The sequence below is a fragment of the Hyaena hyaena genome, unplaced genomic scaffold (assembly GCF_003009895.1).
Source record: "Hyaena hyaena isolate Hyena2069 unplaced genomic scaffold, ASM300989v1 scaffold_5, whole genome shotgun sequence".
Taxonomy (NCBI): Eukaryota; Metazoa; Chordata; class Mammalia; order Carnivora; family Hyaenidae; genus Hyaena; species Hyaena hyaena.
Genome location: NW_024080637.1, coordinates 7309065 through 7324732, shown reverse-complemented (window position 1 = coordinate 7324732; position 15668 = coordinate 7309065). Strand labels below are relative to the sequence as shown.

Genomic DNA, 15668 nt, shown 5'->3' with positions numbered 1-15668 from the left:
TTGTGTATTTATTTTAATCAGTTGAATCTAGTGTGCTATCTGTGGCCTAATGTACACGTGACATTTTGCACTTGAAATCTCTGGTTTTGTGTGAAACAGAATTTTATGTTCATCTATCGTTATAACATTGCTATAACATGAAAGGAAGGGTGCTTTGTTCTGGTTTGTTTTGAAAAGGAAGGGTTTTTGTTTGTGTTTAATTTCAGCTGCATTCCCCGTGGATCGTCCGGTGACTTAGTGGACAGCTGGGATTTGAATTCCAGGATGATGAAATCGTCATCTCACTTAATTCTCCCTACAATTCACTAAACATGCTCGCATCCTTTCTTAGTCGATTCCACCCTTCACTCAGTAATCCTTTAGTGAGGACCCAACAGGTACCAGGTCCCCTGTATTCCGTGGTTTGATTGGAGAGGGCCATCTGAAAGCAGTGCAGGTGAACATGATATTGCTCTCACCTGTGAAACACTAGCAAGAAAACCTGAACTAGATCGTCTCCGCGCGCGTGGCAACTCAGAAATACTCGCCGAGGCCCCGCCCCACCGTTGATATCGCTGCTCCTCCCCGCTCCCCACACTTCCTCTGCTCTTGCTCCAGTGGTGGCCCCGCACGGGTTTGATGGGTTTGCTTTTGACCGCAGAACGACGCGACGCCGGCGGGTTCGTGCGCCTGTATGGACAGTGGAAATGGTTGACAAGATGACACGCAAGTTCAAAAGCAAGTTTAAAACTTACGCTGGTGGGTGAGTCAGAGGACTCCAGTTCTACTAGCCAAGAACTACGGCCTTGTCTGTACTATTTGTCCTAAACAAATAGTGACACCCCCTGTCCCCCCAAAACCTGAACCCCTGGGATTCTGGTTCTACCATGCCCTCACTATATGACCAAAGGCATGTTACTCTGTTTGTTGTTTAAGTTTCTCTTTGTAGAACGAGTACAGTTCCTATAGCCCGGGGATGTAATGAGGACTAGCTGTTATGATAGAGGTAAAGCAAATGGCATACAGTTGAAGCTAAATCTGAGTTCTCTTGCTGCTCTGTGAGCTCTCTGCTGTTAAATTCCTTATCAAAGTGAGTTAGTTCCAGTCACTTGGATAGAGAGTTCCTCATAGCATAAGCTCTTAAGACCAAAGCTTTGATTGGAACTTGCAGGGCCGAGATGTCTATTTCATGCATATGTTCAGAGTGAATGGACCCTTGGGCAGTATGGTGTTCAACATTCCTATTTACAACTTACCCGACCTTTTCTTCTGGTCTTGGATTCATGCTTGGGTTCATTCATTCAACATCTAATTGGCCTCCCAACTCAGGAGAATGAGCTTTGTTAAATTAGTCCTTGCTCCTCCTGACCCCAAAGCTGCTCCTATGTGGAGTTTCCCATGTGAGGAGTGGGCTTTGGGAAGTCTGCAAGTTTTGTCCAGGTGGCCTTCTCTGGTCATGCCTCTGGAACAGGTGTGGCACATCTTAGATTCACAGCCATACCAGCCTTTCTGGAGATTATTTGCGGTTCTTTGAGATGCCTGTAGGACCTCTAGAGTGAGTTTTGCGGATACCATGTAGTTTGGGTTTTTTTTATAGCTTTTTTGAGATATACTTCACATATTATACATTCCACTTAAAATGTATCATTCAGGGGCGCCTGGGTGGCTCAGTCAGTTAAGCGTCCTACTTCGGCTCAGGTCATGATCTCACGGTTCGTGGGTTCGAGCTCCACGTCGGGCTCTGTGCTGACAGCTGAGAGTCTGGAGCCTGCTTCGGATTCTTTATCTCCCTCTCTCTCTGACCCTCCCCTGTTCATGCTGCCTCTCTCTCTCGCTCTCTCTCAAAAATAAAACATTAAAAAAATTTTTTTAAATGTATCAGTCATTTTAGCATATCCACAGTTGTGCAACCATCACTACGATGAATTTTAGAATATTTTCATCTACCCAATAAATGCTGTACCCATTATCAGTCACTCCCCTTTTCCCTCAACTCCTTCCTCCCCACTCACAAACCCTAGACAAACACGAATATACTTCCTGTTTCTAGAAATTTTCCTCTTCTGGACATTTCATATAAATGGAGTTATACACTATACGTATGGCCTTTTGTGATAGGCTTCTTTCACTTAGCATGTTTTTACGGTTTACCCATGTTCTAGTATGTATCAGTGCTTATTTTCCTTGTATTGCTGAAAACTGTTTCAGCATGTGGATGTACCACATTTATTCATTCACCAGTTGATGGTTATTTGGGTTGTTCTGCCTTCTAGCTATTAAGAATAATTCTGCTGTGAACATTTGTGTGTAAGTTTTTGTGTGAACCTGGTTTCATTTCTCTCGGGTATAGATCTAGGAGTGGAATTGCTGAATCATGTAATAGCTCTGTTTGGTCATTTAGGGAACTGCTAGGGTGTTTTCTACCAGACACATTTTACATTTCTACCAGCAGAGTATGAAGGTTCCAATTTCTCCACGTCCTCACCAACACTTATCCATCTGTTTTGCACGTGGTCATTGTGGTGACTGTGAAGTGGTATCCCATTGTGGTTTCTAGTAGCTTATGTTTTAAGTTAGACCACATCCAACATGCTTTCCAAATCTAGTAACACCTCTACAATTATCTGTATGTGACACAATGAGAAAGAGTGGGAGCTAGAATTTGAGGAGGTAGATATGAGACCATTGGTGGGTGGAGGAAGTGAGGGAGGTGAGGGTGTGGTGGGGTCATCCCTTCCTCCATCCTGCTACTTGTAGCTTTGACTTCTGTTTTAGCTATTAAGGGGCCTGACACACAGTGGGTTATTGCTGGAGATTGCTCCTGTTCCCTCCTGGCGCCCACACCTTTCCAGGTTAACTTTGTAGCTTCTCTTGTCAAGAAGTGGAATCTATTTCTTCACTCCTGACTGGCCCTCCTGCCTCTAGACTCCACTCATTCCCTCCAGTCCATTCTCCCTCCTCACTGTAGCCAGTGATTTTTCTTCCCCCCTGTTCAAGCCTGCTTGAAATATCCCTGCTTAAAATTCTAAAATGGTGTTTCACTGCCTTGCAAAGAAGTCTATACCCCTTAATGGGACAGCTGAGTCCCTGATCTTTTCAGCCTCACCTGTCTTACAGCTTGCACTTCCTCAGGGATGCCAGGCCACTTGCTGTTGCCTCTGCTTGGAACATAACCCTTTCCCCACCCTGTTGGCCATTCTCTGCTCATCTTTCAAGTTTCGGCTAGATTTCCCTCCTGTAGGAAGCCTTCTCACCCTATCCTGAGATTGAATTAGTTAGCGCCCCTCCTGAGTATGCCCCAAACGTCCTGACAATCTAACCTTTCCCACAGCACTTTCCAGTTTCTGCAGTTGTCTCCATTGTTAGGCTGTGGGCAACTGGAGGGGCCCCAGGGCTTGTTAAATATTTGGGAACTGACTGCCTGAATATCCGCCTGAAGCCCTGTGCTGTGACTGTCTATCAGTCCCAGCAAGTGTCCTGAGGGCTATATCATTCATCCCCACGTTCAACACAGCGCGTGGCTTCTGAGCCTTTGTGGTCCGTGGAGCAGCACGGTGGTCGCTGCAGGTAGAGGTTCTGGAGCTGGGCAGGGCAGAGTGAACTACTGCTTATAGTTCAGTATGCAGAGGGCACTGAAGCAGCCTCTCTGCACTAGTGCCATGTGAAGCAAAAGGGTGGCAACAACCCAGCCGAAAGCCCGGGTCTCAGAGGAGCTAGCTCACTGAACTACGTTGGTTGCAAATTCATTTTCCTCTCTAGTTATTGTTAAAACATTGCTATTAGGATATCTCAAAAGGGAAGAAAGTTTCTGGTTTTCTCGCCAGCTAGCCTTGACAGTTGACAGTTGAACTCCGGATATTTGTCTGTAGTGGTGATTCTTAACTGAAGGTTGTAAAATTCCTAGTATTGCCTAGCCCAGTAATTCCTGCCTGGAGCATCAAAATCGGAATTCTGATGTGATAAATCTAGTCTTGTGTTAAGTCACATTTGAAGCCTGAATCCTCATAATTCTTTCTTGAAAGCCTCCAAGGATTGGGAGCTCATGAAGTAAAATGTATCACATTCCAACTTCTGGATAGACATTAGGAGAGTCTCCTTTATACTGAACTAATATCTTGCTGAAATTCTACACTTGGTGCTAGTTTGCCCCTATGGAGTATAATTTGTCTTTGCACATTTCCATATGCCAATCCTTCACCTCTACCCCTTCCCCCGGGCCTTCTTCCTAAGGTTTTCTCCTAGAGAAACCTCTCCTGTTCTCCCACTATACCTCACAGGAATGATCTCCAGGCCTACCGAGTTTTGTTTGTAATTGTATTAAAGTGCAGAGCACCAAATGAGACAGTTCATCACAGCATGGACTGACTGGGGGGAGGGCCGCTCTCATCCAACTTCTTGGCGTTATTTCTTTTGATCTAGCCTGTGATCACTTTTAATTCACAGTGAATTTGCAGTTGGCATAGGGTGAGCTTATGATTAACCCAAAGCCCAGGTCTTTCTCACCTGTAACTCAGCCAAGTCTGCTGTAAATCTAAGTAATTGGCTTTTATAAGCAACACCTGGCGTTTGTCCTGTCTTGTTAGATTCTATCTTTTCATTTCAAACCAATTCTTTCTAAGGAGGAAGCAACAGGCTCAGAAGAGGGAGCTGTAGCAGCAGTACATACAGTACTTGGGGAATTAGGGAAGGTTGGTTATCCACTGCCGTTTCCCAGTCTAGGGAGCAGCTCCATGTGGGTAGTCATTAGAGAACAGCATTTCTTTTTTTGTTTATTTATTGAAAGAGCATGCGCGGGGCGCCTGGGTGGCTTAGTCGGTTAAGCGTCCGACTTTCGCTTAGGTCATGATCTCGCGGTTCGTGGGTTCGGGCCCTGCGTCGGGCTCTGTGCTGACTGCCAGCTCAGAGCCTGGAGCCTGTTTCAGTCTGTGACTCCCTCTCTCTCTGACCCTCCCCTGCTCACGCTGTCTCTCTCTCTCCTAGAAATAAGTAAAACATTAAAAAAAAAAACTTTGAAAGAGCATGTGCATGTGAGAACAGGGGAGGGGAAGAGAGAATCCCAAGCAGGCTCCAGGCTCCCTGCTGCCAGCACAAAGCCCAACAAGGGGCTCAGTCTCACAAACCTTGCAATCATGACCTGAGCCGAAATGTATAGTCCAGACACTTAACCAACGGAGCCACCCAGGCACCCCAGAACGTCTCCATTTCTAACCAAGTTGGAACTGCTTCCGTTCCTTCCTGTGTGCGGTGCCCCTGATGTTGTGCTGAACATGTTGCCTTCATTATCTCATTTAGTCCCTGCAGCAGCCCAGAGCACATCCTACTATGAAATCTCATCTAGGGATTCTGGTGGTCTAGAAACAAGATTCATTCGAGAATGCTTTTAAGTAAAAGAAAATCTCAGGTCTTAGCCCAGAGATTCTAATTCAGTAGGAATGATGGGGGGCCAAGAAACTTACTCTTTTCAAGTTTTCCCAGTGATCTGATGCATATGTGTGTTTGGGAGTGTCTGTTTTAGTTAGTGGCTTTGTTACTTGGCTCTTGAACAAGACAGCGTGGGTCTGATTCATCTTCCTCCATCTAGAGCTTGCTGTAGCAGAAGCCCTCAGGGAAGACGGCCGAATGAAAATTCAGATGCATGGTAAGTGGGGAGGTGGGAGAGTGAAGGTGTCAGCGTGTGGGTCCTGAGCTTTCTGAAGGCCAGCAGGTATGCAGCCTTCTCTGGAGCGCTAATGGCTAATGAGGCAAAGGGCTCAGTCCAAGGACACTTGGCTCACACAGGAATGGGGACAGCATTATGCAATGATCACTCAGGCTGCCTGGCCAGGCAGAGATCCTGGGTGCTTCTGCCTTTTCTGGAAACAACAGAAATGACTGTGTACACAAGGACACAGCCCAATGTTACCCAACCTTCTTCTCATCGCTGTTCACAAAAAGCCCAGTGTTTACACAGATGCCTAGTTTTAAAAAATGCTACTGGATAAAGATGGTGCCTTTTAAACAGCTGTTCAGGGATCATGTAAGAACATACTGAGGACCTCTGTGGAATGTCCAAATAAGATGGTAGGGAACTTAGGACTCACATGGTCTCATTTTTCACTTGTCCCCAGACCTTTAACTTCCACTACCCGGACAGGAGACCACAGTCCTGGGGTGTTGGCCAGGAACTCACTTTCCTGGTGATGAGGGGCAGGCCTCAGACATGCCACCACTATTTTGACTAGTTTTATTGAGCAACAGGATGCCATAGTTAAAGGGCCCTTTTCTTTTAGATGGAGAAAACGGGGTCCTGAGAGGAAATGTACTTGCCCAGGGTTTACAGTGAGCAAGACATTGAGTCAGGATTCTACTACCCAGCATAAAGCTATACCAAAGCACCCTGGAATAGACTTGTATGCCAGTGAAATAAGACCCGTTTCATTTAATGCACAAATGTAAACAACTGCCCCAGCACCATTTATTGGCAAGTCAATATTTTCCCAACTGAAGTACCACCTGTCCTAAACCATGCAGTTTTCATACATGCTGAGGTCTATCTACTGTGCCACTGGTCTGTTTGTATACCATGATGCTAGTATCATGGTGGCTTAATTGCCATTGCCTTGTAACTACATCATGGTGTCTGGTAGAGGGAGTCTCCCACCTGTTGTATCATGGATTTCAGTATTAATTTACATTCTGTTAAAACAAAATTGAGATTTCGACAAGAACTTTAGAAATACATTTGTCGAGAAGGATCTTTATAATTTCAAGTTTTCTTTTCCGTTAATAATAGTATAGGTCTCCATTTATTTAGGCTTTAACACCTTTTGGCAAAGTTTAATAATTTTCCCCACTAAGGTCATAAACATTTTTGATAGATTTAGTTCCTAGATACTTCTGGAGGTATTTTTTGTTACTATTATAAATGGTACTTTTTTCTTGACTTACATTTTGCATCTTGCCAGCATACTGAAATGCATTTGGTTTTTGTGTATTGATCATAAATCTAGCACCTGTTCTTGCTTTTGGATTTTCTAAGTGGAAAATCACAATCTGTGAAAAAGAGCTGTTTTTTGCCTTTTGATACTTTCCCCTTATTTTCTTTTTGCTGTCTTAGCACACGGGGTGGGACCTCGAGCACAAGGAAGAGAAGCAGTGATGAGGGGATCCTCATCTGACCATGACCTTGTGTGGAACTTCATACATTTCGTTTGCTCCAGGTTGGCTGTAGATCACCTTTGTGAGATGAGGGTGGTTCCTTTCTATCTGTGGTTTGTTAAAGTTTCTATGGTTTGTTGTCTTTGTTGTTAAATGGGTGTTAAATTTTACTGAACAGTCTTTCTGCATCTATTGACATAATTTATTTTTTCTTTAATCTGTTAATGATTATTTGGTTTCTTCTACCTGTCTGAAAAATGAGAAGATAATCTAAAATATAAAGAAAACCTTGAGATCCTTTGTGTTTGTCTTTATGAGCAAACACACTGGACGTTACAGAGGCAAAAACCCAGAAAGGCTGCTTACTCAGGCTGCTTCCACTTATTTGCTTTCAGGCTGGACATTGGACTTGGGCCCTGTGGGTGACAGACTTCACGGACCTGGTTGACTGAGGGCCAAAGCTCATCAGGTGCAAAAAAAAGCATGTCCAGGGGCCAGGAACACAGAACCTGGAAGAAGCACGACGTATGTGCCAGACTGGAGAACAGACAAGGTAGGATCACTTCACTACCCTTGGACACAGCCAGCTTTACCTGAATCTGAGGTAGTGGCCCCCCACAACCGTCTGGAAGTGTATGGCCTCTTTCCCTGTGGGCCTCTCAGAAACTGAAGTTAGTAACTTCTATTACAAAGAATGCCTGACTTCAGCAGAACACTGGAGAAATAAGGCCTTTCACAACGGGTTTTCCACATGGTGGATTCCCCAGTGTGAAGGCATGAGCACGTCCTCCTGACCTCACTGTGTGCTGACCTCTTCTTTCTACTCTGCAGGGGGATCCTCCGACCTCCATGGGGCTGTGCGACCACGCAGGGACAACCCAGGACCAGCAGGAGCTGCAGGGAGCACAGAGGCTGACTTAGCAGAAAGAAGAACTTTTATATCAACTCCCCTGATGGGAGAAGATTGCCCCAGCACAGCAAGTGGGCAAAGGCCCGATGACGATTTGGCAGGAATCTTGCAGATTTGTGCCAGGACTGGACTGCTGACTCAAGTCCCTGCCTGCCCCGGAGTATGAAATGACACCAGCTAGAGATGCCTGGGTTTACCTGAGAGCAAGGCGGTGAGTGTTTTGGTGCAGGACTTAGGTCCTCTGGGTTGACCTGCTCACTCCCCACGAGCTGGAGCGCCCTGAGAAATATAGATTGGAGCCTGTACTGTGGGAAGGTGCTGGAAGCAATCAGAGGCTTCCACCATGGATTCTTCTTTGTGGAGGAAGTGGATGTTACCTGTCTTCATGCACCAGTGTAGCACAAACAGGGCCTTTATTGGTGAGGCTTGGCAAGCCATGGCAGAGCTCAGCATGCAGGCTGTGAGGGTTTGGACAGCGTCTAGCAGACAGCCGCTGAGGAGATTAGCCTCAGTGGGCTCTGCTGCTTGGGACACATTGTCCCTCCTCAGTTCTTCGAGGGATGTGTGCGGGAAGAGCATTCAGCACTTCACAAACTGGTGGGTGACCTCGTAGATTCCCACAGATTCCTGAGCTTTTTCGTCGTAGTCAGTCCAGTCCTGTGGGGAAAAATGGCCATATGAGCCTCATGAGATGGCTTTGGACAGTGTGCACAGTGGTGGCAAACTGGGACTTCAAACATGTATGACCCAGAACAGAGCCAGACTGCATGTTAGGCGTCACTTCTGAGCCTCAGTTCTACTTAAAAAAAAAAAAGGGACAGTAGCAGACTTCATCTTGAAAGAATCAAATGAGGTAACACACATAAAAGTATTTAGCACAGTGCCAGGCACATAGAAGAGCTCAGTAAATTTCAGGTACTGTTGTTATTAGGTGCTATTCAAACTGAACAAAGTTTCTGTTCTTTTGATGCCTGACCACAAGGCCCATGTAAGGGAGTAACACGGCCAGTAATACAGCTGATTCTCACTATTCATGGCAGTTACAATCTACATAATCACCACAAACACTGAATTAGCAAACGGTGAACCACTATTCCCAGGGGAAATACAGGGTTAGATTCTTATATATTTTTATATATATATATTTATATATATCTATATATATATATTTATATATATTTGTATATATTTGTGTATATATGTATATATATTTGTATATATATTTGTGTATGCGTGTGTGTGTATGCGTGTGTGTGTATGCGTGTGTATATATGTGTATGTATATATGTGTATATAGTTGACTCATTAATACTGAACTCCTAGCTGACAGCACTATTAGTCCTGCCTAAACAAAGATTTCTCCATTAGGCACATCCCAGACTCCTCGCTGTGGAACACCACACAGCACTTTAGCACTATACTTGGGGCCATTTTAAACACCAAAATCCTCAGCAAAAAATGTGGAGTCAGCTTTGTATTGATGATATTTGTTCACCCAAAGGGTAATCCCACCAAGTCCCCTACAGCACCCTGCATGGCCCCCAAGTCCCGTACCTTCTCCTGCAGGTTAATATCACTGAAGACCGTCCCGGACTCCATGCCCTCAGCGGCAAACCCAGCCTGTAGGGGACAGGAAGGCAGCAGTTAGTCTGGGGGAAGGGAGGCCTGACCAGGGGAGTGGCTCTTTTCCCACCATCCTTGGGACGGGAGGACAGAGCTGCAGTGGGAGCACCTGCTCTGGAGTAACTACTGCACTTCCAGGGTCTGGCAGCTGCACTATAGTGCTTCCTCCAAACCAGAGCCTTGGACCCGAAGCAGGAGGTGTGGGGCAAACCTTTCCACTACCAGACTTCCTGAGAGCCGGGGCACGTCGCTCCCCTCTCTGGATGGAGTCATCTTGTTTATGACTGTCTCATCTCCTTGCCTCACAGATTTGTTGTGAGGTCAAAATCCTACACAACTAAAATGGGATGGGCACCGGCTCTGGAGTCAGATAGACCTGGGTTCAAAAAACAGTGCCAGTGCTTACGAGCTCTGTCACCCTGGGTACCTTGCAAAATCTCTGAAGTTTTTTCCTTGTCTGAAAAATAGGGTGAATAACAGGCTTAAACAAAGTAACATGTAAAAGTGACCAGAGCATGCTCCTCCTACAGTAGGCACTTAATACGTGACAATTATTCTGAGGAAGAAGTCCTAGTCCATGGTCTCTGCATGAAACAGAGTTCTGCTGTCACTTTCTATATGCCCTTCCCAAAGATACAGCTTCCCCAGAAGACACACGCACCTGAGGCTGGAAATCAACTGGTTCAAAGCCCCGACACTCAAACTCTACAATTGTCTTGAACTTCTCATTGTCTTCAGCCTAGAAAAGAAGTGTGTTGAGGGGGCAGGCCTGACTGGGCCCTTAGGATGGTCCCACTGCCCCTGCCCTTCCCGCCAAGTGGGCCCAACTGCCCTTGTGAGCCCAGAATGGGACTCAGGAGCGACTCATTCCCTTCTGGAAGAAGGCTGCGTGGGTCACCTGCTCCTCCCGAAACCCTGTATGCAGATGCTGCAGAAGAAAGACTGTCGATTCTAGAGTCAGCCTGCCTGGGTATGAGCTCAGACAGAATTCTGTCTTCTGCTTCTCTTTCCATCTGAGCCTAAGATTGTCAGACTGGGCTAAGGAAACCACTGCAAGTTTGTTGTGAGAACCTGAACTGTGTGTGAAGTGCCCAGCTACAGTCCCTGATGCTATGCTCAATAAATGCTAAAATTTTCAAAAACTATGAACAAGAACGTAAGCTATAAAGTCTTCCAGATCTTCCAAATGGCCCAGTACACTTAACTGCAGCCTTCTGCTACCCATCTGCAATGCTGTGAGGCAGGAGGCTCTGAGGGACACCTGGGTGACTCAAGCATCTGACTCTTACTTCAGCTCGTGAGTTTGAGTCCCTCACTGGGCTGTCTGCACTGTCAGTGCTTGGGATTCTCTCTCCTCTCCCTCTCTCTGCCCCTCCTTTGCTCATGTTCTCACTCTCAAACTTAAAAAAATCTATTTAAAAAAGGAAAAAAGCCTTCAAAATGGAATTTTCACATGGAGGGGGCACCTCCAAGGGGGGTGGTTTAGTGAGGAAACTCACGCCTACCTCACCCATGGGCTCAGAGATGCCAGGCACCACACCCACACATTTCAATTGCATTGTCATTCACTGTAAAATTTCCTGTAGACCAGCCATGTGCCTGGCACTGAGGAGACACTCTGTTGGCCCTAGTTTGTTTTTGTTTGCTAGTCTGTCCCTTCCACTATATTATCAATTACTTGAAAGCAAGTCCTCATGACTTCTCCCTTTAACTTCAGGAAAAAGCTAAGAATTTGACAAAAATCAGACATGTTTAAAAAATGCTAAACAAGGGAGGGGCACCTGGGTGGTTCAGTCTGTCAAGCAACTGACTTCAGCTCGGGTCACGATCTCATGGTTCGTGAGTTTGAGCCCCGTGTTGGGGTCTGTGCTGACAGCTCAGAGCCTGGAGCCTGCTTCAGATTGTGTCTCTCCCTGTCTCTACCTTTCCCCCACTCATGCTCGCTCTCTAAAATAAACATTAAAAAGAATTTTTTTTTGTAAATACTAAATAAGGTGTAGGTGAATACAAGTAACTACCCTTTAAACAAAGAGACCCAAAGCACACATTCCCTTCCTCCCCTTTGGACTACTCTTGTTAACACAGTAATGTATAAGTAGCTAAAGTCAACATCAAGGATGGGATGCACCAAAGGACTGTCCTACCCATTGTTTCAGAGAAGGCTCACTAGTGCCCCAGGGCAGACAAAGTGCTCTCAGTGATAGAAACTGAGTGGCCAGGTTGGGTCAGAGGTACCCTAAGCTCCCACAGCCCCGTGCTTATAAAGAAGACACTGTAATTGCCTGTTGATGAATCTTTTTTCTACCAAGCACTCAGCCAGTATATGGTGAATAGATGACTAGTACCGTGACAGACTAAGTGAATGAGCGAACAAGTATATGAATGAATCTCCTATGGCAAGTCATCCTGGTGCAGACAGAACTCTAGAACCCAGGCTTCCTAGCTCCCAGCTTAGATTTAATCCTGCCACACCTGCCACAACAGCAGGAAACTTACATTGTAAGATTTGATGGTGCTGCTCAAAATCTCTGAAACATAAAAGAGAAGACAAAGTTGACTTGAGTCCATACCCTGGCCCTGTACAGGTGCCCAGATGTGGCTCTGGGAAAAAGAGCCTGCTGGCAATCACTTGGGCACCTCAGGCCTGGGTCCACCTAGAGTAACATAAGCTTGCTTTTGGTCTGGTACCAGGAAGATGTGGGCCTGGTTGGGGGACCTCAGGATTCATGACCTGACTTACCGATGGAGTTTTCCCTAGCACACAGTTTGCACTTCTGGACCATGGAGGCGCTGCCACGACCTCCCTTCAGTGCCACACTGTCCTAGCAGGGGTAAACAGAACCTCCAGTCAAACATCAATTATATGTAAAGGTCTCAAAGAAACCCAGTCCTACCACTTACTAGCTAAAGAGACCCAGATCAAGAGAGGGAGATTCACAAGAATCCTGGGGAGGCTTTTTGAGACTGAGAAAAGGACTCCTTTTGGTTCTGAGTTCTGCCTCACATCCCAAAGAAGCCTGTTCTTCCCAGTGTTGATCATACTAGCGCCTGCCCTCCCAAACCACAAAATGTAGTGTCCAAAGACCTGAGAGATTAGGGCCACAGCTTCCCTCCCCAATTCTCTGCCCAGAGGCGTATGTGTGTTTGTGTCTGGGTATGGCGGTAGGGGGAGTAGTTACCATCAGCCGAATATATTGCCACTTCTCTGAAATCTCACCACAGTTGCCGCATTTCATCTTGGGGGAGGAAAGAGAGGATCAGTAAAATAGCTAGCTCAGCTGCGCAGACACTAAGGGAAGGGGAAGAACAGTGCGAGGTGGGCAGGCTCAACCTACCTTCTCATCCACAGTCTCACCTTGTCCTTACAACCAGCCCCACCAAGGATGTAAGCAAATTTCTTTCCCAGGAAAGAACAGATCAAGTGTTTCTCATGCAGGCATGCACCCTTCCTAGAAGTACCCAGTCTAGTTGGAAATTCAGGCTAATGTAGTACTGAAATGGCTTCAACAGCCCTCACCCCCATGCCCTCGTTGGGTCTGGAGCTTTTCTTGTGTTCTCACAGGCCTTGTAGGTTCCTAATAAAAGTAGTCATCATTCTGCCGTTACTCTTTTTCTCTGTCTCCTTAACTAGACTGTGTGCTTTTTGAAGCAGAAGTACATCAATTCCTCAAATAAGCCCTGGTACTGGGGCTTCAAAGTATTTGGTAATAAAGGTGCCAACAAAGCTTCCTGAGAAAGATAGAGCTTTTGCCAGGTTCTGAAGGATGCTGGAATTTAGATGAGGAGGTAAATAAAGCAAAAGCTCTGAGATCTGGGAGAGTGAGGGACCTCACACTGCTCAGGTTAAGACGGGAGGGGGTGGGGGAGGTGTGGTTCTGTAGACCCAGCCACCAGACACCCAGGTTAACCAGTATGGGGTGGGAAGGAAGGGGGAAGCCACGCACAAAATTACAACGCTTTCACGATAAAGTCTAATCAACAAAACAGTGAAATTCTCCTCCTTACTAAATAATCTCAAACCCTCTTCACGTAGTCTTTCGGTAAATGCTTAAGCAACATGAATATATCACGGAGGAAAAATTACAAAAGGAATTCCAAGAGACTACCAATTACGAATTAACCACTATACTTTAAAAAGCCAACAAAATTTTATCCAGGAAAATAACATCTAATGGCTACACATTTCCGGTTTTGCTGGAGACAAAGCTGGACAAGGACTTAAGGACTGGAACGCTATTCCGAGGCTAGGCCCCTGGCGCCCCGCCCCCTTCCGGGATCGCTCCAGGACCCGGAACCTCACTCCTCCCCTCTCCCGCCTGGGACCCCGGCCATGGAAGCCACACCTTCAGGTACCACCGGAAGTCCTCGCCCAAGGGCCGGAGGTTGGTGACATTCTCCAGCGTGGCTTTGAGCTGCAGCGCAATTTTCTGTGAGGGAGGGCCAGAGCAATTGCAACAACCGCGCCTGCGCAGCCCTACCTGGCCCCAGCCCCGCCCCTCCCGGTACAAGCCTTCCCGCTCTTCTCAGCGCGGGCCCACTTCTCTCATTCCCTCCTGGCACAATTTCCCGCCTCCCAGGTCCTCGTCACCTCCCCGTCCCTGCCGCGGCGGCAACTCGCCCTCGCCTTACCCCCATAGCGGCCCGACTCGGCCCGGCCAGGCCCGGCACTGGGCTGTGGCGACTACTTTCCGGCCGGTCGTAAACGGTGGGCGCTGCCAGCGCACCCGGGTGCGGACCTCCGGCGTGCGTGAGGTGAGGTGGGGCGGGGCGGAGGGCGGGACCTCCACGCTCAGCGGCTTCCGGGGCGTGCTGGGCTGTTTATCGATTAAGTGGACCTGTGTAGGCGTCTTGAATACGCAATTAACCTTAACTCAGATTCCCCGGGAGCCTTCCTCCAGCAAATTGCTGACCGATGATGCCGTGCCAGCACTACGCTAGTCTGAGGGATACCGTAGCAAACAAGACAGTCCCTGCACGAAATCTCTGCCAGAGTTTTTTCCTGGTTCCTAACTATGCTTGTCTTCTCTCACCCAGCAACCACTTGGTTCCTGCTTGCCTTTTGAGGCTTCTTCGATCCCGTCATTTCCCGCAGCGGATAGCCAGCTTCGCAGATTTGGGGGTGGAGCCTTTCATTTCTAATAGTTCTTTTTTTTTTTTTAACTGTTTTTTTAATTTCTAGGAGAGAGAGAGAGAGAGAGAAAGTGAGCAGGGGAGGGTCAGAGAGAGAGGGAGTCACAGACTCTGAAACAGGCTCCAGGCTCTGAGCCGGCAGTCAGCACAGAGCCCGACGCGGGGCTCGAACCCGCGAACCGCGAGATCAGGACCCAAGCGAAAGTCGGACGCTCAACCGACTAAGCCACGCAGGCGCCCCTGGAGCCTTTCATTTCTAAACTGCTCTTTCCTTTTTCCCCCGGGAGACCTCGCTTCAGCGGGTTGCCGTATATACACGTTTCTCACTGCAGTCTTAAAGAGGGGACACACCCTTCCAGGGGCTCTTCTCTGGGCTCCTTGTACATTTACTGAACCTTAACTGATCTCATCTTAACCTTAACTCTCCACATCTGAGACCATACAGAAGCTGTGAGTGTTCCAAGGAACAGCCCATTTGAGACTTAGAGCTTTGTGGTTCTCATGGCCATTTAAAAGGAGGGACTATTCTTGGCTACTTTACCACTAACTTGAACCATTGACCGGAGTACCCTTCTATAGTGGGAATTTACACTGGAGTTAGGATCCCTGACATCTCTGGTCCCAGATCTGCATGTAAGTTGCTGCCCCGTAATTTTTGAAGGAGGGGTGTGTGTGTGTGTGTGTGTGTGTGTGTGTGTGTTGGAGGAGGGGTCAGGGGGAGACACTGGCTTAGGAGTCAGAACACTTGGGAATTGTCCCAATCTCTGGTCCCAGATCTGCATGTAAGTTGCTGCCCCGTAATTTTTGAAGGAGGGGTGGGTGGGTGGGTGGGTGTGTGTGTGTGTGTGTGTGTTGGAGGAGGGGTCAGGGGGAGACACTGGCTTAGGAG

The 15668-nt window shown here is 47.2% G+C and overlaps 1 protein-coding gene across 3 annotated transcripts; it reads right to left on the bottom strand.

The window, feature by feature from the left end:
• Nucleotides 1–8408: 8408 nt before the first annotated feature.
• CZIB (CXXC motif containing zinc binding protein) lies at nt 8409–14406 on the bottom strand. 3 transcript variants are annotated; one of them, XM_039238754.1, is made up of 8 exons: nt 14279–14406; nt 13993–14076; nt 12829–12885; nt 12390–12471; nt 12146–12177; nt 10311–10388; nt 9581–9646; nt 8409–8683 (listed from the first exon to the last, which is right to left on the bottom strand). In XM_039238754.1, exons 1-8 carry the CDS (start codon nt 14282–14284, stop codon nt 8606–8608), a joined length of 483 nt encoding a protein of 160 aa, XP_039094685.1. In that variant the 5' UTR covers nt 14285–14406; the 3' UTR covers nt 8409–8605. The 3 variants fall into 3 exon arrangements, with proteins under 3 accessions (XP_039094685.1, XP_039094693.1, XP_039094698.1); XM_039238762.1 differs by lacking the exon at nt 13993–14076 and having other exon boundaries at nt 8421–8683; XM_039238767.1 differs by lacking the exons at nt 13993–14076; nt 14279–14406 and adding an exon at nt 12985–13859 and having other exon boundaries at nt 8421–8683.
• Nucleotides 14407–15668: the final 1262 nt, after the last annotated feature.